Source organism: Rhineura floridana, chromosome 11 (assembly GCF_030035675.1).
Source record: "Rhineura floridana isolate rRhiFlo1 chromosome 11, rRhiFlo1.hap2, whole genome shotgun sequence".
NCBI lineage: Eukaryota > Metazoa > Chordata > Lepidosauria > Squamata > Rhineuridae > Rhineura > Rhineura floridana.
In genome coordinates, this window is record NC_084490.1 from 23,420,673 (window position 1) to 23,441,920 (window position 21,248).

The window sequence follows — 21,248 nt, forward strand, 5'->3', positions numbered from 1 at the left end:
AGCACCCTGCATTGTCTAGGCACAGCCCCTACAGTATAGCACATTTCTGTTTCGGCTGCTCAAGATGCTAAGGAACTTAAAAAACGTCAAGTGTGCAGAAAAATCTGGCAGGCAAGCCCATGACTGATAGCTCTCGTTCAGCAGCTGGCCAAACTGAAGAGGCAGGAAGGGGCTATGAGCTTGCCTTGTCAGCAGGGATGGGTGAGAAGGTCAATTCAGTTCGCATTTAAAGGAGAACCAACCCAATTCGCACTTTCCAAAACAATACATGAACCAAAACAGCCATCCCTACAGAGTTGGACCAGAATGGGAAAATTAATTGGGCCATTTTTAGGGCAAAGTGACTGCTGTAGTCAAGCGGCCATAGGCAGAAGTTCAATATAAAGTAGGCTGATTCAAAAGGGCAAAGGAAGAGAAACATAGCCCAGCTGTGGCTACACCACCCAACTGCACACATTAGTAGAGTGTAAAATACAGCATGCTAAGAATTTTTGTTTGTTCTAAAGTGCCTAGCTTTTCAGATGATGCTGGATTACAGCTCCCATCGTCCCTTACTATTGGATCATGCTGGCTAAGGCTGATGGGAGGCAGAAGTCCCACAACTTCTGGAGGGCCACAGGTTCCCTAATCCTGTTCTGTTTAGGCTGCATAAAAAGGAAAAGAGGCTGGCCAGGCCTGGTACAATGACATAAACCAGAGAGGTACCTGAACAAGACGCTCAGGGGCATACAACTTCTGTACTTTGCACAGTTCTTTGCCTTTCTTCATAGTTAAAAACTCTTTTGTGTATAATCTATAAAGATCACAGAATTCAGGCTCGCTTGGTGCAAATCATTGCCTCTTTAAAATTAAATTTAAATCCTTTTTTTACAACCCTTCATCAGCAGTATGTTCCTAATGAAAGCATGATGCTTATATGGGCGCTCCACCAATCAAGCCTAGTATGCAAGCCAGTCAGAACTTCTGATAGCCAGAGAAACAGGGAACGCTTGTTATTTTCCAGATCTTATTGAAGTGGGCCAGCCTTGAGGCATTATGTTTTCAAGTTGTTGCAGGGGTATCCTTTCCCATCCCCCTTGTCACTCTCTCTAAACCAGGGGTGGGCAGCCTAAGGCCCCTCTAAGCCTCTCTATCTAGCCTTTAGGACTCTCCCAGGCTACACTCCTCACTAGCCCTATTCCACATCCTCAAGGGTTTCTTTTTCTTTTCTTTTTTGCCTGCCTAAAACATTTTTCACTCTGCTAACTGCTCATCAGGATGAAGGATACAGATGTGTGTCGAAAACTAGTCTACTGTATGAAGCCAACATTCACATTTGCTGCTCCGTCCACTTTTGCCTTTGGCCCAGCCCACCCTTCGCAGGCATCCCCCAGGGGACAGGCGGCCCTCTAGCTGAAAAAGGCTCTCCACCCCTGCTCAAAGCCATATTGCTAGCCTACCCCCATCGGCAGCTGCTTATAAATCTGGGTTCTAGAGCTATCAGCATCCAATGCTGCCTGCTCATGACATCAAACTGCACACAAGGAGCCATTTGTAGAAAGCTTTTATTTTTTAAGTTATTTCCAAAAACGAGTTCATTCTTGTTTCTTTAGGAGGTTCAAATAATCTCAAACGTAGATCCGAAAGAGGAAAAAATGCAGCTAAAGTCTCGGGGGGGGGGGCTGGGAGAGGAATAATACTTTCCTTCCTCTTCCCTTCACCAAAGGTCAATGGAGAGAGAAACTGAGGCTTCGAAGGGGGGTGCCTCTAAATGCTGATCTCCTCTTAAAACAACAACCCTTTGGGGGTTATCCACAAGGCTGAACCCAGCACAAGCTCAAACACCCTTTTCTCTTGTTACTATCCAAAGATGGATGGCCTGCTTTCTTAGGCTGCAATCCTAAACGCACTTACTGAGGAGTAAAGCTGTATTAAACACAGTGAGACTTTCTTCTGAGTAAACATTTATAGGATTACGCTGTTAATTTTCTTCTCGGGAAAGCCTGTAGCTGGTAGATCAAGGCGGCATCCCTGTCTTCCCACCTCCTTGCAAAATGTATCTCTAATCCAGTGTGGGCGAGTATATATGGATTTTCTGCTGAAACCTCAACAGCAGCCACCTTATTTAAAAAGGTCAGAAGGCTGTAAAATGGTCCCACCCCCTCAGAAAGAAGGCCCACCCCTCAATTTCCCAAAACAGAAAGGGAAAGGGGGAAGCAGAAGTGCCTATTAGAAAGAAAGTGCTCTGGAGGGGAGAGTACAGGGCTGGCTCTACCATTAGGCAGATTGAGGCAATTGCTTCAGGTGCTGTATGTTGGGGGGGGGGGTCAGAGAAGCTGGCAAGAGCTGTGTGTTTGCTGTGTAGCTTGCCCTGTGCCCAAGCTAACCTGCTGTCCTCAGGTGCAAGGGAAGACGCCAGCCCACCGGCAGTCTCAAAGCAAGACTCCACTGCCAGTCTGGCCAGATTCTGTTTGTGGTGTGGGAGGATGCTATCTTGTCCTTTGCCTCAGGCAGCAAAATGTCTTGGGCCAGCCCTAGGAAAGTACCTCTGATGGCAAAGAAGGATCACTCCCAGTTTATGCTCTTTTAAAAATTAGATTTATTAAGTGGAATCTTTCCAAAGGGAAGGAAAGGAAGGGGGAAATCGTACTGAAGAGAGGTTGCCAGATTTCATCCAGAACCAGACTGTGTGTAGAAAGGGGGTGGGTGACGGGGTGAATCAGGGAAGGTGCAGCTTTTCCCAGCGCTATGGGAGAAGCGGTGCTTGCCTAAATTCTCCCAGATGTGCTTTAAAAGCAAAAGGCGCCCTGCGCTGCATGGGCACCCAGCCATCCCATGGCTCCACAGAATGGGATGCTGGGAAGTCGCCCTTCATACTCCTCTCTTGCTGTGTGGATCTGCTGGCTCAACTCACTCAGTGACAAGTAATAAATGGGAGGACAGAACTAGTTAAAGAGGCAGGAAGGGCGGCTTCTGGGCCCCTCTCATCATCACATGTTCCAGGAAATGGACAGTAGTGTTCTAGCTGCTGCAGGTAGCAGGGGGAAACCTCACCAGGTTCTTAAGTGCTCCCTGTAAATGCTACATGGGGGCAAAATCTAGAGTCAGGGCAGCAGGGGCTAGCCTGGCTGCACAAGTATGCCAAATAGGCAGCCACGGATTTTGGATGCCGGTGAAGTGGCATGTGATCAGAGAGGAGGTATGGGTGTCCCTGTCCCAGAATCCTTTGCAACATGCTCATGATCCAACAGGCAAGCGCCAGCACGCCCTCTGCCACGCTGCAAGGAACTCTGAGGCATTTGCCTCTTTGATCACATGGTGCAGCCACCCAAAGTGGCCACATTTATCAGGCCTACTTTGCAGGGCAAAGAGCACGGAAAGGACTCTGCCAGATTTTGTCATTATCAAGTCCCACTCACCCATCCAAAGATTCCTTTTCCCCACCCTGCATTTCAGATTGTTACATGAATAGGACTCTGGAGATGGTCGGCAAGATTTTCCATTTCAGGCAAGTTTTGCATGTCCGGTCCTCCATTGGACTCTCTCAAGTGGATCCTCTGGTGATAGATCATGCTGTGTCTCCGCCTGAACCTCACCCCACATTCCCCACACTGATACGGTCTCTCTCCAGTATGGATTCTCAGGTGCCGAGTCAGGTGGGACTGCCGGCCGAACCTTTTCCCACACTCAATACAAGGGTAGGGTCTCTCCCCAGTGTGGGTGATCCGGTGCCGAGTCAGGTGAGATTGCCGGGTAAATGTTTTCCCACACTCAGCGCAGGGGTAGACCTTGCTCCCCAGGTGGGTTTTCTGGTGTCTCGTGAGCCCATAGAGATCATGGAATATTTTCCCACACTCCATGCACTGATAGGCCTGCTTTTCGGTGTGGGTGCGTTGGTGGGCAGCAAGCTCCGAGGGCCAGATGAACCCTTTTCCGCACTCTGTGCAGAAATACCGTTTCTCTCCCGTGTGGATCCTCTGGTGTGTGGCAAGCTCTGATGGCCACCGGAACCCTTTGCCGCACTCTCCGCAAAGATGGCGTTTCTCAGCCACGTTGGCTCCCAGGTATGTAGTGAGAGGAGGCAGCTGGCTGTTGCCGTTCCCACAATCGGCAACAAGAGAGTTGTCGCCTGTGTGGGTTCTCTGGTGTGCAGCAAGCTCCGACGGCCACTGGAACCCTTTACCGCACTCCGCGCAGAGGTAGTGTTTGTTTTTGTTGTGGGTTTTCTGGTGCGTTGCAAGCTCGGATGGCCACCGGAACCCTTTCCCGCACTCTGGGCAGAGGTGGGGCTTCTTGACAGTGTGGGGCTTTGCACAGTCGACAGCCAGAGGAGTCTTCTCACCCGTGAAAATACTCTGGTGCATAGTGAACTCTGGCGGCCACTGGAACAACGTCTCGGGATCCATGGCATAGTGTGGCTGTTCGCCCGCATGGATCCTCTGATGGATGGCGAGCTCTGTCGACCACCGGAACCTCTTGCCACACTCTGTGCAAAGGTGGCATTCCTCGCCCATGTGGGTTTTCTGGTGCCTAGTGAGGTGTGAGGATCGGCCAAACTGTTTCCCGCACTCAGCACAGTGATAGGATTTTGGCCTAGTGTGAACTTTCTGGTGCAAGGCCAGCTCTGATTGGCACCGGAAACGTTTCCCACATTCGATGCAGGGGTGGCGTTTCTCTCTCACACGGATCCTCTTTGGGGCCAAGTGCTGCACTGCTCCGTTGAGCCTTTCTCCAAATTCAAACTGCGGGTCTGCTCTGCTGGGAGTCCTGGCACCTGCTTGAAGATTGGGCAGGAGAGAATTCACAAGTTTCTTTAGATATGAATTCTAGAACTGTCACCCAATTAAAGCAATGTTAAATTGATCAACTGCATAACTTTTAGATGGCAAGTTGATTTAAGGCTGCAATCGTGCTCACTCTTACCTGGGAGTAAGCCCCACTGAATATGGTGGGACTTACTTTTGACTATACATGTATAGGATTGCACTGTAACTTGATTTAAGTCTGCATATGAGAGAAGAAAGATCTAATTTTGTTTGTTTTGAGAAGATTTCTGCATGTTTCACAGCAGGCACTATCTTAGAAGACATTTCTCCTTCTCTCTTTTACAGCACAGAATGTCTCTTTTAAGGCTACCTGCAGTTTTTCTAAGTACTTTCATTAAAAACAACAAGAGTGGAAACTGCAACAAAATGTTTCAGTGTGGAGTGCTTCTCTTCAGGGCTCTCGCCAGCCAGCCATGTCATCTACCAGGATACTCCATTTCACTAACAGTCACTGAGCGTTCTGTACCCAGTGAGCATGCTTAGCTCCCACTGGGCTGTTTTGGGTCCTCTTTCTACTTTTCCCCCCCCTACATTTGCACACCCTGGGGTTTCCCCAAGCCTGCTGAAATATCCCTCTTCTGTGTGGGTGGAGCTGTTTTGGCATGGATTTACACTCTGAAAAAGTTTATTACTCGTATATAACGAAATATATTTAAATAGCGTACACCATTTTAGTCAATCAATATGTTTCAACTGATTTACAGTTCCAGTCACCTTGCAAGTAAGTCAAACCTTGCCAGCTCCATTTAAAAGCACTATGTTCTGCTCACTTCTATGCACTTAGTTGGGAGTAAGCCCCATTTGACTTAATGTGATGTTTCTGAGTCAATATAAAAGCAGCAACAGAGGCCTTTTGATTTGTAGGGTAGCATCATCACAACAATTTAGATGCTGATGCCACTGTAAAAGTTCAAATAGACATATGCTGCAATTCTACACTCAAAAAGCAGAGAAACTTTGTGGTATAGGGTTCCAAATTTAACTTCTTGATCATCTCAGATGTTTTATTTTTTAAAGTTTCTAGCCCTTATGAGTATGATGATATGCTTGAAAGTGTGTGGGTAATGCCTAGAGAAGTCTCAGAATCCAGAGAAGTGGCTGAAAAAGATGTAAAGTGGTTGGAGATGCAGCTTCACTTCTTCAGCTTCTTGAGATTTTCTTTACCCTTTCAAGCATAACTTCATGGCCCTGAGAGCTAGAACCCTGTGCTTTTGCCCTTCACCATGGACAAAATGACTGGAATAAATTATGCAAACGAATAAAAATAGCAGAACACGAGCAAAATAAGAGAAACAGATACATTTGCTCGATTATGTATTTATACAGGATGCATCATTTATACAAGTTACAGAATTCAATTTTTTGTGTGTGCAAAATTTAGACAGCCTGGTCACAGAACGGGATCTAACTTTTGGGATACTAAAAGAGCTTTGTATCCTTGCGTACAGGTAGAGGTGGCATGTGCAGCCTCCCTACCTGACTATTCAGAACAGCTTTGCCTTTAAAACCCACCTGAGCCTCCTTCGTCTGCTGAAGAATCCCATGTTGCCTCTGTGTCAGAAGAACCTGCACAGGGAGATAAAAAAAGCCAGGTCTGACCCTTGAGGCATACCTCAGAGCAGATAAAAAGGACATGTACTCCCTCACACACATCCACACAGCATTCCAGGATATTTTGCACACAGTATTGGAATGTCCTCATCTGGATATCTTCAGCTCTGTCATAGAAATAGTCCTGGACAATGTTGTTTCACCATCGCTATTATAAAAAAAACCACTCTGAAAAGGGTGTACGTACAGCTCCTGAGTGCTGGAACAGATTGCTCTAATGCACCTGAGGCAAGGGTAGCGAGTGCATGAGAACTGTGTAATAGAGACTGCACTATATGAGTTACTAATGTGTAATTTCTAGAGACAAGAAAAGAACCAGACTGATCTGTCCTTAGATTCTTTCCTTTCCAAGAAGGTCCTCAGAGCGGCAGCCTTCCTGGTCATAAATACACTATTTCATGCAACTGAATCAGTTGCAAAGTTTGTATTCCAAGCTCTAAGGATTTGTAAGCAGCTTTTACAGAATTGGGGTACTGGTTGTAATTTTGACCTAATCTTGTTTAAATGTGTAACCATGAAAAGTGCATAGTCAGAAACAAATTTGGAATCTGAAGGTCTGTGGACTACTAATAAACTTGAATGGAGTTCACTTCAGCCCCAAAGACTTCAGTCAAAAAAAGGCCCAACTCCAAACCCCTTTGAAGCAGAAACCCACTTCAAACTGTGGTTTCTAATTCTAGTTGGTGGCAATTTACAGTTTGCACAAGCCACAGTATGGTTGATGTGGATGACACAGCAAACAATGGCTTGGCTGAAACTGGAGTGAAGCTAAACTCACTAGAGAAGGAGGTAGAAGACTTATGTCTGATCATCCAAGCCACAGTTTGGAGGATAATCTCAACCAGCCAGTGTGATTTTAGCCATCTGTTACACTCTGTATTAGAAAAACAATCCAAGTATAAATTTTATATCATGCAAGAACCTTGAAAGCAGGATAGGAATAAACATATAGATCAAGGACAGGCAGCCTGTGGGCCAGTGGTCAGGTATTGGAAAGTCATAGGCTTCCGAGCCTTAGTACAAATAATAAAGGCATTTGGACGCCAAAAGAGAAATAGCTCATGGAAGAAAGGATTCTTACCCAGCAAACAGATATCCACATCACCCCTCTGCTCAGCCTCCATACATGCTTCTCCGTGCTCAGCATCTGATAGGGCCTGGTCTTCATCAGGGAAATTTACTACAACCTCCTCAAATAGGTCTGAATCCTGAAACAACAAAAGAGCCACATTCAAAGGATTGGACAAAGATTAACTAAACGAAAAAAGGTATAAAGTGAGGATCTGTAAGGATTTGTCCTGGACCTTATAGCCTCTGTCCCTGATATTTAATGCTGATGGGCTGGCTTGGACATTTATTTATTAAATTTATTTATTAAATTTCTATACCGCCCCATAGCCGAAGCTCTCTGGGCGGTGCACAACAGTCAACATCAAAAGTACAATAGGTCACATATAAACAGATTTAAAACATAATGATCAAACCATGGTTTGGCTGTCAGGTCTGAGCTGTGAGCTTATGCATTTCCCCCACCCTCTCCCCAACACAAACAGATTCCTTCCCTGACTTCCTGATTTGAGTAGTGTTATTACATCCACACTGGCAAACTATGATTTGCACTTGCCCTTCAAACTAGAATTGAGAACAACCTTCAATCTATGTAGGCAACGCTAAAGCCCAAACCTGGACTCAGCGATCAATCCAACGACTTGGGTATTGCTGGTGAAATCTGCAGATGACACTAAACGGGGAGGGACAGCAAGTAGCATCGGAAGAGTGCTTTTCAGCCCCCAGGCAGTTATGCTACAGGGTGCTGCAAGATGCTAATTTATCCCCAATGCTATTTAATATCTATATGAAGCTGCCGGGAGCAGTTATTGGGGGTTTGGGGGCAAGCTACCATCAGGATGCTGAGGACACTCAGCTCTATTTCTTCATATCATCTGAATCACAAGAGGCCGTGGTGGTCCTGGACTGGTGCCTGGACGCAGTGGTGGGATGGATGAGGGGAAATAAGCTGAGCTTGAATCCTGGCAAGACAGAGGCACTGTGAGTGAGTGGTTCCTGTGTCCAAGAAACTGGTCAATTGCCTACCATGGGTGGGGCTGTACTCCCCCCAAAGGATCAGGTACACAGTTGGGGGATGCTTCTGGACCCAGCTTTGTCACTGGAGGCTCAGGTAGCCTCAGTGGCTAGAAGCTGTGCTTGGTATGGCAGTAACGACTGTTCGTAGACCAGGAGAGCTTGACCACAGTAGTTCAGGCACAGGTGATGTCAAGACGGATTACTGCAGTGCTCTCTATGTGGGCTTCCCTTGTGCTTGACTCAGAAACTGCAGTAAATGCAGAATGCTACAACCAGATTGCTGACAGGAGTGAGATCCTGTCAGCATATAACACCACTGTTCAAAGATCTGCACTGGTTGCTGATTTGTCACTGGACCAAGTTCAAGGTGTTACTATTGGTATATCAAGTCCTTAACAGCTCGGGACCAGTTTACTTGTGCCACCGCCTCACCCCACAGGTGCTCACTCAACTTTTTCAATCTGCGGAACTGGCACTGTTACAGGTGCCATGTAATACTCATTCCACAATTCTAAGAAATTGTTCTTTCAGTGTGGCAGCATCTACACTATTGACATCAGGCAAGTGCCTTCGCTGTATTCTTTTCTGCACCTGCTTAAAACATTTCTGTTTAAGAAGGCCTATCCAGACACATAGATGTTGATGTTTTAATTTTTTTTTAGTTTACTACTGTTTTGATCATTTTTAAAATGTTTTTAATTACTTGTTATTGATAATTTTAATGTTTCTTATAAACCGCTTATTGGTGGTGTTTTTCCCCCAGTCAGGAGGTTTATAAGTGCTATTAAATAAATAATTTGGGGAAGAAAATCTTTTTACATAGAAGACCAGGAAATTTGGGGATAGGCACCTCACTCATATGTGAATTCCCTTATCAGCACTCTTAAGATTAACAACCCAGCAAAAAATTGCACCATAAGATTCCACAGATAGCATAACTTGGCTATAATTCTACCCACATGAGCTCTTTTGGAAATATTGATTTTGTATGTGCTTTCTTAAGCCAAGCCAAGCAGTTTCATTAGAATGATTTTTAAGAGAATATAGGACAGCTATCCTATTTTCCAAAATTCCTCAGCCTAGAGTTGAATGTGAGATATCACACTGAATTGCTCCCATGGTGGCTCACAAAATAAGATGTAGTACAATAACTTCCCCCACCTCCCCAAAAGACCAAAATCCCCCCCACCCTTCTCACAAAGAACAAGCAAGGATTGAGCTCCTGAAATTTTGCTAGGGCTAACAGATACTGTGTTGAAGTCCATATTCTGCATTTCATGGCTATGCAGATTCCAGAACTCTGGAAGGGTGGAGGAAAGGGTAAGGGCCTCTTGCCTTCACAGCCTAAGGGCACAATCCAAGCCCCAAATCCTCAGGGTTGAGCAAGTTAGTATCTGGTAGATCTCTGGCTCAGCTGGCTGGTTCCCAGGTCAGCCAGGCTATGCTGGCGTAACTTGCTCATCCCAGCTCAGATAGCTCAACTGAGACCAGAGTAACTTATCCTGGTATAAGCCCCCAAAAATGGGTGTTATGGGGGAGGGGAGGGACTTACACTGGAACCTAACTCCATTTAGCTCAGTCACATGACCTGGAAACCCAGCTGAACGTATACCTCTGTAAGTGAAATTCTATTTTATAGGCTTGTTTTCCCTTTGCGAGGCTTGGGCTCTCAGTAGCCGTTCTCTGAAGGGGGTTTGGATCTGGTGCACTTTTCATCAGCTCGAGTTAAGTCGGAATAAATTACGCCAGCTTCCACGACTCAGGATTGCTCCGCAAGACTTAGAAGCAGAACTCCTTCACCATCCGCTTCTCCCATTTCCTGCAAGAAGCCTCCAGAAAAATTACGCCTGTTGTGCCCTTCTGTCAAATCACACAAATGATTGATGCGAAGCCACAATTTCAGACTGTGCTGCACATGTCTGAGCAAAAAGCTCATTTTTTCCCAGGGCTGTGGAGTCAGTACGCCAAACCTTCGACTCCGACTCCTCTATTTTTCTACTGTCCGACTCCGGAAATTGCTTCCAACTCCACAGCCCTGGAAAGGGCTGTAAATGTCTTTTTAAATTGGAAGCTCTAATAGGAGCATTTTTATCACTGCCTGAATGTGTGCTGATCTTGGCATCACAGCATTTGTCTTCATCTGGGTCCTGTGTCATACACTGACACACAAAATGCTTTTCACCTTGAGTTATGGTGAAATGCTCAGCTACAGCTAACTTCATGGGAAGCTTCTTTGACATTTTGAATTTATATTTTTAAAAATTTGTCAGTCAAAATTTATTTTGAAGTCAGTCGGAACATTTCTACCGATTCCGACTCCACCCAAAATTGCTTTCGACTCCGACTCCGACTCCACAGCCCTGTTTCCCCCCCCCCCACTAGGATGACCTTATCTGCCTCAACCTGAGGAAGTAGACATCTTGCCCACAGCGTTGGCTTGAGGAGAATGCCATATGGCCAGCTGCTAGGAGAAACCCTTTGTTTCCAGGCTGCAGGACTACAACTCCCAAAAGCCTTTGTGTGGATTTCTGTGAATCCATTGCAAGCGGCAAGTGCAAAGGTCCTCTGGGGTTTGGAGGCAGCTGTAACAGCATTTGGAGGAGACCAGGTTGATGGAAGGGGGAAAGCTGAGAATAAGAGGTAAGAGCAGCCCCATGAAGTAGTGGGAGGCTATTGTAGCTCACGGTTTAGAGCTGGGGTTGTACAGCCTGCCATGAGGCCCTGGAGGTAGGAGAGGAGTCTACAGGCTGGAGGGAGGAATAAAGGGAGGTGGGACTTCAGAGATGATTCAAGGCATATTGGTACTTCAGGCACAAAAGCCCATGCTGGAAAATTATTAAAAAAACAAACAGAGCTACTGACTATTTCTTTCCCTTAATGGTACTCACTGATGTGGATTTTCTGGAAAAAGATTTAACTGGGGAACATTTTCCTATGTACGTTAGGGTAATTTGCACTGGAAAAGTTTCACTTTGCATCAGAAAATTTCCTGACGCCCTAGAGAGTTGTCTAATTTAGCGTGTTTATTTTGCTTGCATTTAGTAAACAAAGGTAAAAACTTACAAAGAAAGGCTTGCAGTTGTTTATTTGCAATTGACATTCATTCACTGTTATGAAATGGATGTTTCCCCCCAGAAAAATAAAGCACTGGAAAAATTTCTACTCCAACCCCCACACTGATGGTACCCCAAAGTCACCACTGTTTGAGGTAGACTGCCTTGTACGGCTGAACGCAAAGGCAGCCCTGAAGGATACTGGAAATGGAGACGGAAGACAGACCGTCGTGTTTAATGTTGAAAAGAGCAGGACAAACATGGTGCGGCCATTCGCACCCTTTGACCTGGATTCCTTACTCCTGGAATCCCAGCTATTTGTGATTGCTCAGATGTTAAGGAAGACCCAGAGAGGTGCCCCAGAAGACAGCAGCCACAGCCTCATATCTTATTCCCTCTCCCTGCCCCCCCTCCCCCGCTAATATCTAATCACATACACAACGCAGATGTGATATCATCACAGTTTTGAGTTTGGCCAGCTCTGGTTCCCCTTCCTTGGCTTCCACTTATGGAGGTGGGGAAACTTGGAACAACTTGACGTCATGTCAGCCATTTTGTATTACTAGACACTACCAGGGAGAAGGGGGAGGGAGACAAGGCACTTGCAGGGGGGAGGGGCTGCTGTTTTCATAGGTAGCAATGTGTCCTCGAGAACATCCAGTTCTGGCAGACTAAAAACTCAAGTGAACCCGGCGAAGCAGAAAACATGGAATATATAGTGTGTAATGCAAAATAACAAAAACGTAACATGATTTTTCAAAAAAACAATCAAGCATTATAATAATTTTTTAAAAAGCTTTGTGGAAGAGCCCAAACCTTCACATCTATATTTTTTTAAAAAATGACCTCATAGCAGGTGATAAGAAAGACCCTAGCCCAATACCCTAGAGAATCACTGCTAGTCAGAGTTGACATTACAGGTCTAGATGGATGAATATTCCAGCCATGGCACTAGGCAGTTTCCTACATCCCAAACAATATCCACAGTTTAATTACATTAAAGGGGAGAAATTAAAGCAACCAGCTATAGCTCTATTTCAACTACCAAGAGTTTCAGCACTTTTTGAAAACTTACCTCCATATTTTCCTACAGCTAACACAGAAGAGGCCATTGCCTTGGTAATTTTACAGTGCAGTCCTCTACGTGCCTACTCAACAACACTGAATTTAATGGGGCTCACTGAATTTATTTAAAAGCATTTCAAAACCGCTTAATATTTAAAAATCTCTAAGGGCTATACAAAAATACAATATTAATAACAATAAAATGGTATCATAAAAAGAGAGATACAACTTAAAAAAGTAAAAGAGTAGTATTATAGAAACAGATAGTACAATAATAAGAAGATCCAATTGTATGGGTCAGGGAAAACCTGAGCGAAAAGAGATGTCTTGTAAAGCACAATGGATGATGCTTCACATATGGCAGAGGGAAGGGCCCTTTGTGATATAGGGGCAAAGGTGGGAAATGTCCATTTTCGGGTCACCACCACCCCGTGATATTTTGTTGGGTGAATATAGAATTACAGGCTTAGTTGTCCAAAGACTTAGGGCCTGGACATATCAGGGAATTCTTCCTCCTATGTGAACCTCCCCAAAGCATTATGGTCAGCTTGGAATATGACACCAGAGGATCCAAATTATGTGGAAACTGGACTGGCTGACCCACAAAGTGGGCCTTTTTAAATCACTGCTCCAGAATGCCCTTCCACAGAGTGTTCTGCTTCCTTCCTCCTGGCATTCCAGAATAAAAGGCAATGTTGTTTGTTGTGCTATTGGGGCTTTGCTCAATATACATATTTCCATTGTTTGATTGTTTCATTATGGGCGCTTTATGATCTTGGGTTGTATAGTTTTATTTTTTTATTTTTTTAAGAAAAAACCCACCATTTTTATGAGATTGACTGTACAAAATTTTGGATGTGTTAGCTGGAAAGCAGATTAGACATCTCATCATCAATAATATATATGAAAATACTTTATATTGTCTCATGTAAACCGCTTAGAGGTTTTTCCTGATTATGTGGCATGTAAATCTTGTGACACACATCAATAAAATCATTATTAGCAGTAGCAGCAACAAGGTAGACCAAACAAGTTGCAACCTGAGATGAGCATCAGCAGCCCCAAGGGCAAAATGCACCTATAACTCCCTCTCCCCCTCACTAATTGTCAGCCTCCCTGCCCTTTCCTTCCCACCACAGCTACAGCTATAGGGCTATGTCAGCAGCTCACCCTGGAAGAGCAACCTTGGATAGCCTCCCAAAGACACCTGTCCCATCCATTAACCTCAAGATGACTGGGGTGGGGGGGAAGGAGGAGAGGGGGAGTTGAAATCATCTCACCTCCTCTTCTGGTCTCTCTGCCTCTTGCGGCTTTGAGAGGAACTCCTCAGCCAGGGCCACAGCCCGGGCACAGGTCTCAGGACTGCATTCCCACACCCGGGTCCGAATCCCCGGAGGGAGGACGGCCAGGAACTGCTCCAGGATCAGGACGTCTAGAATCTGCTCCTTGGTGCGGTTCTTTGGCTTCAGCCAGTGATTGCAGAGCTCCCAGAGCTGGCCACAAGCCTTTCGTGGCCCCTCAGCCTCTTGGTAGCAGAACTGCCGGAAACGTCGCCGGGCCGTCTCCAGGGTGACCCCTCCCCCTCCCGATGCAGATGTCCTTGCCTTTCCGCCGCTGCCTCTGTCCGTGGTGCAGGGTAGGCTGGGGTGGGTTTCTGGCGGGCCCTCTTCAGCAAAGGGTGTCGCCCAGGGGGAGGAAGCAGTGTTATCCGCTGGCTCTAAAGCCGTAGCAGCAGCGAAGGTCTCTGATTCGACGTCTATGGATGCCACCTCAGGCACTGGGGAAGCATCTTGCGTTGTTGTCGTCGGCAGCTGCACAATTTCAGGGGGTGGAGGTGGCGGGGCCTGAGACACCTCTTCCCACTGGACTTCCCAGCGCTGAGGTGGTGGGGCTTCCTCCAGAGACTCTGGCTCAGCTGTGGATGACAACTCCAACCCTAGAAGCTCCTCAACAGTCCCAGTGCACACCACAAGCAGGGAGTCATCTCCTTCCTCTGCTCCTACTGCTTCTTGTACAGGGCCTGATGGACTTTCTTCCTCCTCCTCCTCCTCCTCCTCCACTTCTTCCTCCTCTTCCTCCTCCTCTTCTTCTTCTTCCTCCTCCTCCTCTTCCTCTCCCCCTTCTACTTCTTCCTCCTCTTCCTGCTCCTCCTCTCCTTCCGCTTCCACTACTACTTCCGCCTCTGCTTCTGGCTCCTCCTCTTCCTCCTCCTCCTCCTCCTCGATCGTAATCTCTGGATACACCCCCTGCTCAAGCAAGACTTTGAAGTGAAGATCTAGCTCTCCCGATCCCTGCTCAGCCTCCATCTTGTCTTCCAAGAGGTAGACGGACTTCTCCCAGTTATAGACAGAGGTCTGGCCACCAAGGCCCCAAGTCTCACAGGCAAACATGATGGAGAAAAGAGCCTTTGGCCTCAGACTTTTGATTGTAAGGTTAGGCTAAAAACAGCCAGCGGATCCCAGGGGAGTGAGAGAACACCGTCTGCAAGGCCGTTGCAAAGCCAGGTTCCTCCATATACTGAAGAGGTGCTGATTACTGGGGAGTGTTTACAGGGGACTTTTTTCCCTGAGGATGGAAAAAAAAGGAAGACTGTCACCCAATTAAAGAAATCAATCAAAACTCATTTTCCTAACTTGGGTAGGCCTGCATAGGATTAAGAACAATAGTTCTAAAGAAAACCAAACATTCTTTCTTTTTAGATGATGAAGGCATGTGAACTAGCAACAGCCATCTTAGAAATACTGTTCCCTCCTGTGAGCGACAGAAGAGAGAACACCTCTTCTAAAATGGTGCCAGCCGCCCACAGGTTTTGTATTTATAATGAATTTATAGTTTAAAAAATAAAGATCTGCCACTTCATTATTTGGGGTTACTTTTTAAAAAACAGATTAACTGTTTGTAACTGACTAATGAAACTGATTCATGAATTAAGCATTGCAGTCCATTTTAAAAAGGGGGGTGAGGGGCAGAGGAGGGGAAAAAGTTTTTTAAAAATAGTCAGTGTTAAGGAATATATCCCTTACAGCCACTAACAGCCCCTCTGCAAAAGGCCATCAATATGATCTCCTCCCCATTTTGATTCTAGAAGAGAGATAAAGAGAGAGAGAGAGAGCAGACAACCACTGCCATCTTACTACTTCACTGGTGGCTCCATTCACTCTCAGCCAATCCGCACATTCAGGATAATCATGTAGCACAGCCTTCTAAAGACTGAACCATGTCAGAACACAGGTAGTGATCCCCTAGGCCAAGAACCCCACACCCCTGGAAACTAGTGTGTTAGACACAAGAGTTATTATAACTTAGTCTTCTCCCTGACATGTTAATGTTCTGTGCACAGGGAGTTTCTGATTACAGCGAGCATACAAGCATGCAACCCCTCCCTGCATTCTGCAACGGTGCAGCCCACACAGAGTTGTCCCACAACGTTTTTCTGAACATGTAGATCAGCCTTTCTGTCTTTTGCCCAGATGGCTGAGAGAAGTACAAGTACATTTACCACAACACAAAGCATTATTATTTCCCTGGCTAGAAAATGTGGTGCAGCACTCAGGAGGTTATATCAAGGCCGGCAGGCACTATTCATTTGCCATTTAGGTACTTGTCCAAAGCAAGCAGCAGACTTCATGGCTATGTGGCTTTCTCTCCCTCCTTTTCAGGGATTCATGTTCCCATTTGTTTGTATAATGGCATATACAGTGCTGATGTGGTGGTATAAAGAATAATTTACCAAGGCCATTTATTAAGCCAACATGGCACAGCGGCCAGAACATTTGCACTGAGAGTTTTAACATCAAACGCTGAAAATTTCAGAGGGCTAGATTCAATCGTGATTTTCGATTCACCAGATTCAATCTGGTGATTTTACCGATTTGCAAAAATATGCAAAATTTCTTTGCAGTTCCGTTTCAAGCCCTTGGTTGCACATGATCATACAGACCCATTATGTCCAAACCTGGGCTTGTGGTTTGTCTCATTCCAGATAAATCACAAGCTGTAGCCAAGGTTTGTTCTTGACTTATTGCTGGTGGTTTGTCTTGAGGAGGTCAGGTTCAAACCTAACTCTAAGCGAAACCATGGCTTAGCTCCAGGTAGCGCAGTTGCAGCAGGATTGGAGTGAAGTGGCCGCAATTTTTCCTCCAAGTACCCTCATGCTCATTCATTCACACTTAAGCCATAGTTTGGCTTAGGGTTACGTGCACACTAGGCCACCAATGAACTCTCTCCACCCTGCATTTCCACTCCCCTTAGGTCCTTAGGATGACGTCAGCCACTGGCATTTGGCGACCACCTCAAGTACAGAAGCCTTCAGGATCAAGGATATACACTAGAATTCCCCCATACCTCTAGTCCCATCTTTACTTGTGGCTGATCTCATAGCTTGGTAATAAACAAAACAATAGTGAGCAACAACAATAAGTGGTAAACAACTTTACATTAGCGGCATCATTGCTATATCAAATTCTAACTATCTTCCAAAAAAAGCAAGGGAAATGGAAACTTTCCACATTTTCTATTAGTTGATAGACAGTAATAGAGAAAATTTCCTCCTACTTTTTCATTTTGATAAATGCAACACTTCTTTCCCTTGCTACCACCACTGTTGAAGTGTTGCTCTTCAACATATTTTCATCAGGTTTCAAATGGTCAACTTCAGTGAATTTGAAGAAACTTTTTATTTCCCCAAAATTGAGGTATGAGGTATGCACTCTTTCACATTCATTGACTTAAATGTATATATTTTTTCAACAATATTAACACTGAAGGTTTCCCTCCTATGCCTCTAAAAAGGATGCCCTAAGATGTTTCGCTTTCCCAAAAACGGGGAATACTTCCCCTTCCTTAAAAATCTCACAACATGAATAGAAATAAGATTATTATGAGTACTAAAAATCAATTGTGAAAACAAAACACATATAACAAAAAAATATTTTGTCATAAACATTGACACACGATGGGGAAAAATAAAAAAATCAGCAATTAAGACAGAAATGGTCCACTTTGGATCAGAATCATCTTTCCAACGGATACCACCTGCAGCACCCACATCCACAAATTTTTGTAGGGGGCGTTAAAAAATAAATCCAAGGATTGGGACCACCAGAGAGAACAAAAATTTGTTTCAAGGTCTTTTCACCCACAAATTAATAACAGACTTGAGACACATATTTTAAATGAAATCTACACCTAAAAGATTCCTAAATTGCATTGCAAGTCATCTCTCAGTAGCCAGTCATGATCTCTCAGTAGCCAGGCCACTTACTAATGATCACTAATGCCACAAAAACCACAGAGTGGCAACAAAAGTGGAAGGCTAGGAGAAGAGATGCAAGGGCTCTTGGGGAGGGGCGCAAATGAGCATGTTGTAAGGATCACAGGTCATCGTTTCCTTGCTAACATTAACACAAGAAATTAAACCAGAAATCCCATTATTTATGTACAATTAGGATTAAGCGAGTGATCAATCTTCTGATTAATTAACTAACACAGGATGGGAAAGAGAGGGAAGAGTTGAACTGGTGGTTGAGCCTTGATGTCATTTTTAGTTACTTTAACTAAGCAGGTAATGCCACCTTTTCCCAAAACCTGGGTAGGTCACATCACCACCCCGCCCCTATTCAAGGCAACAGAAACCTTTCATGAAACACATCCTCTTCCCCACCATCAGAGGCTGAGAAACAGTACCCCCCTCCATCTTTCTGATGGTAAACTCACCTTCCTGCACTCCCAACGCCCAGATGGCTGAACTTTCCCTCTCTAACTACCCCCTCTTGCATCTCAGCTTCCTGTCCCCTCCTTCTAGCAGAATCATGTCTGCCCAGCCCCTCCCCCCTTAACCCTCACCTCCTAACAGCCCCTCCTCCACCAGAAGAAAGGTCTCCCCCCCCCCGCACCTCAGCCCCCCCATCCATCTGGCTAAAAACTCAGCTCCATGCTGCTACCACCACCCTCTCCAAGAACAAAAAAGGACCTTGACCATTCATTTCCCACCAGCCCTAACCCTTCCCCCACATCCTAAGCCCACCCCTCCACCAGCAGCACAGCTCCCTGCCTCTCCCCCCACCCCCCGCGGCAGAAAGAGGCCCTTGTACGTTTCCAGCCCTCCCGTGATATTCTCCACCCCCCACCCCCGAAACCAAGACAAGGGGAATGCAGCCATTTTGCCTCTTTGATGTGGCTGGGGGTGGGAGGGGCAAAGAGATGGCTAATGCTTCGTTCTCGCTCGCTCTCCCCCTCCCCACACTCTCCCCCCCCCGGTGACATTTCCTACCGCAGATTTTTGGGGACCAAGAAAAGTCCCCCCCAAATCCATTCCACCACCCTCTCCTTCACCTCGCCTGGCACGTGGCTTTGGAAACGGGGAGGCCGGCCCCTGCAACTCACCCTTTGCGGGGAGAGCCGGTCTTCCCTCTCCCGCCCCCTTGCACCAGATGCGGCTACTTGGGGGTGTTGCAACCCCAAACCTCTCTCCCCCCCCCCAAAGGCGGAGCAGGAAGGCGCCTCCTCCTCTTCCTCCCTCCCCACGTGGGCGCTAAAGCATTAACCCTTTGCGCGCCTCAACCGACCAGCACAAACCTCTCCCCTCCCCCCGCCCCGTCTCCCACACAAACCAGATACAGTATTTAATCTGCATGTTCTCCAAATGTGTTGCCATTTTCCTTTTTGGCGTGGGTTTGGGAGTCGAACCGATACAAAGTGCCCTCATTTGAAAAGTGACACCCCTAGGAGAATATATTTCAGGTTTCGAATTCCTATGCATTATTATTACAGTAAATAATAATGATAATAATAAATAATAATAATGCCTGGGAGTTTCTAGCTCTGTTGCTAAGTAAGTCTTTCTCCAGCATGGAATTTTGTAATCCTTCTACTCAGATCATACTTTATTTTGTTTAAACAAAGCATGCAATTTCTCCCTTTGTAACAATTTCTAGAGGGATAGCCCTGTCAGTATGTTGCTGGTAAGACATAAAAAAAAGTATTTGTGGCTTCCTCAAGACTTAACAAATTTATTGTGGGGTACATGAATCATTTGATTAAGTGGATTCTAGTACACAAAGTTTATGCTATAATAAATCTGTTAGCTTTCAGGTATCACAAAACTCTTCAGCTTCTTTGTCCCCCCCCCCTTAAAAAAAAAAACAGCTGGAGGGACCAAACATGTTATTTTTTAAAGAAGCGTTTGGACCCAGTCTACATAGAATAACAATGGTTAAAGTTTCTCAAAACTGGCACCATAAGGATAAAATTGTTGTTGCTGTTGTTGCTATTAAACATTTATTACCAACCCTTCACCCAAAGGTGCCAAATGAACATGTCCTGGAAAGTGAAAACAAACAGAACAGTCAGTTGGCTGTGGCACCAACTTCAAACTATGCCTTTTCATAATAAAACATTAAACACTACAGTTGAAAATTAATTCTAGGTGGCACCATGCAGAAATTTAGTAAAATCTATTTCCTTAAAGAGCTATTTGCCTTCTCAGCCAATGATTCCCTATCTGCTGCCCCTCTGATTAGAATAGTCACCTGGCCAGTAGCCTACTAAGTACTTGTGTTCTGCTCTGTGACACTGGGACCTTAATAGCCAATAGGATTCAGCCACCACATCCCATATGATTCCATTAGCCTTGTCCTATAACCATCCCTTGTTTGTCAAGTTCACTGTGCTATTATAGACACACACATACATACAAAGATGCAAGTCCCGTTTGAAGCCACAAAGTTTTCCCATGCTCTGCCAGATTCATGCTCAGGGACAAGTGGCCAGATGCAAAAATGGACAGGGCTTCTGCACCTTTAAGAGTTGCATGGAAGCGAGAATGTCAACAGGTGTTGCTTACCATGCAAACTACCCCTGCTTAAATCCCCCTGTTTTATACAACAATGAAAGGTACAAACTACAGCAATTTAGATCCTTCACAACTATGAAAAGTGGCATCTGGTCATCCTATCTGTGATTGCTCTATTTGCTAAGGGTTCATTGCAGGTCTTACCAGAAAGGCCAGTGTTCCTGAAATACAAACTGGGCAGCCCAACATCTGAGGGTGGGCCTACACTGTGTCTCCAAGACTGTCTCTGTTTTGTGGAAGGGATTCAAAGTGCAAACTGAAAAATTGGGTTTGTGGAAATAAAGTGGATCATAGGGCTCTGTCACCTAAGTGCAACAAATTTATTAAAACAAAAACAAACAGGCTTTGCAGTTAGGAAAGTTACAGGAAAATGCCCTGAAAAGTGAGGCAAATGTGCAAAAACCCTACAAGGAAATCAGAATGAATGCTTATTGTCCCATAACCACCCCACAAACAAATCAGAATGAATGCTCGATAAAGATTGGATATAATCTAACCATGTACGCTTTGAGCAAGCAAATCAGAATGAATGCTCAATAAACTGGTCATCTGAAGAAACCCTATAAATTTAAGCCATGTTCATACTGATTTAGCAGTCATGGTTTCCAAAAAGGGATGGACAAATCTGTCAGTTTTGATTCTCTATATTTCTGCAGCAATTTGCAAATTCTCATGAAAATTCATCAGCATTTTAATGGGCATTTTTCCTAAAAAGCATATTTTTATGCAGTTCTGATTAATATATACATTTTGTAAGCAATTTCCCATAATATAATG

General features: G+C 45.2%; 1 protein-coding gene across 6 annotated transcripts; it reads right to left on the reverse strand.

Annotated features, from left to right (window-relative positions):
• Positions 1-1,527: 1,527 nt before the first annotated feature.
• On the reverse strand, positions 1,528-20,396 carry LOC133365943 (zinc finger and SCAN domain-containing protein 2-like). 6 transcript variants are annotated; one of them, XM_061588429.1, is made up of 5 exons: positions 20,314-20,396; positions 13,900-15,184; positions 7,498-7,624; positions 6,318-6,371; positions 1,528-4,756 (listed from the first exon to the last, which is right to left on the reverse strand). In XM_061588429.1, exons 2-5 carry the CDS (start codon positions 15,007-15,009, stop codon positions 3,432-3,434), a joined length of 2,616 nt encoding a protein of 871 aa, XP_061444413.1. In that variant the 5' UTR covers positions 15,010-15,184; positions 20,314-20,396; the 3' UTR covers positions 1,528-3,431. The 6 variants fall into 6 exon arrangements, with proteins under 6 accessions (XP_061444413.1, XP_061444415.1, XP_061444418.1 ...); XM_061588431.1 differs by having other exon boundaries at positions 20,310-20,380; XM_061588434.1 differs by lacking the exon at positions 20,314-20,396 and adding an exon at positions 19,004-19,110 and having other exon boundaries at positions 1,528-4,753.
• Positions 20,397-21,248: the final 852 nt, after the last annotated feature.

Bases quoted from the DNA above. Each gene is read 5' to 3' on its own strand.
- LOC133365943 (XM_061588429.1), bottom strand. From the start codon at position 15,009: ATGTTTGCCTGTGAGACTTGGGGCCTTGGTGGCCAGACCTCTGTCTAT. The intron at 6,372-7,497 runs GTAAGAATCCTT...CTCCCTGTGCAG, and splicing joins TGTGGATATCTGTTTGCTGG to GTTCTTCTGACACAGAGGCA. The intron at 4,757-6,317 runs GTGGGTTTTAAA...CCAATCTTCAAG, and splicing joins AGCAGACGAAGGAGGCTCAG to CAGGTGCCAGGACTCCCAGC.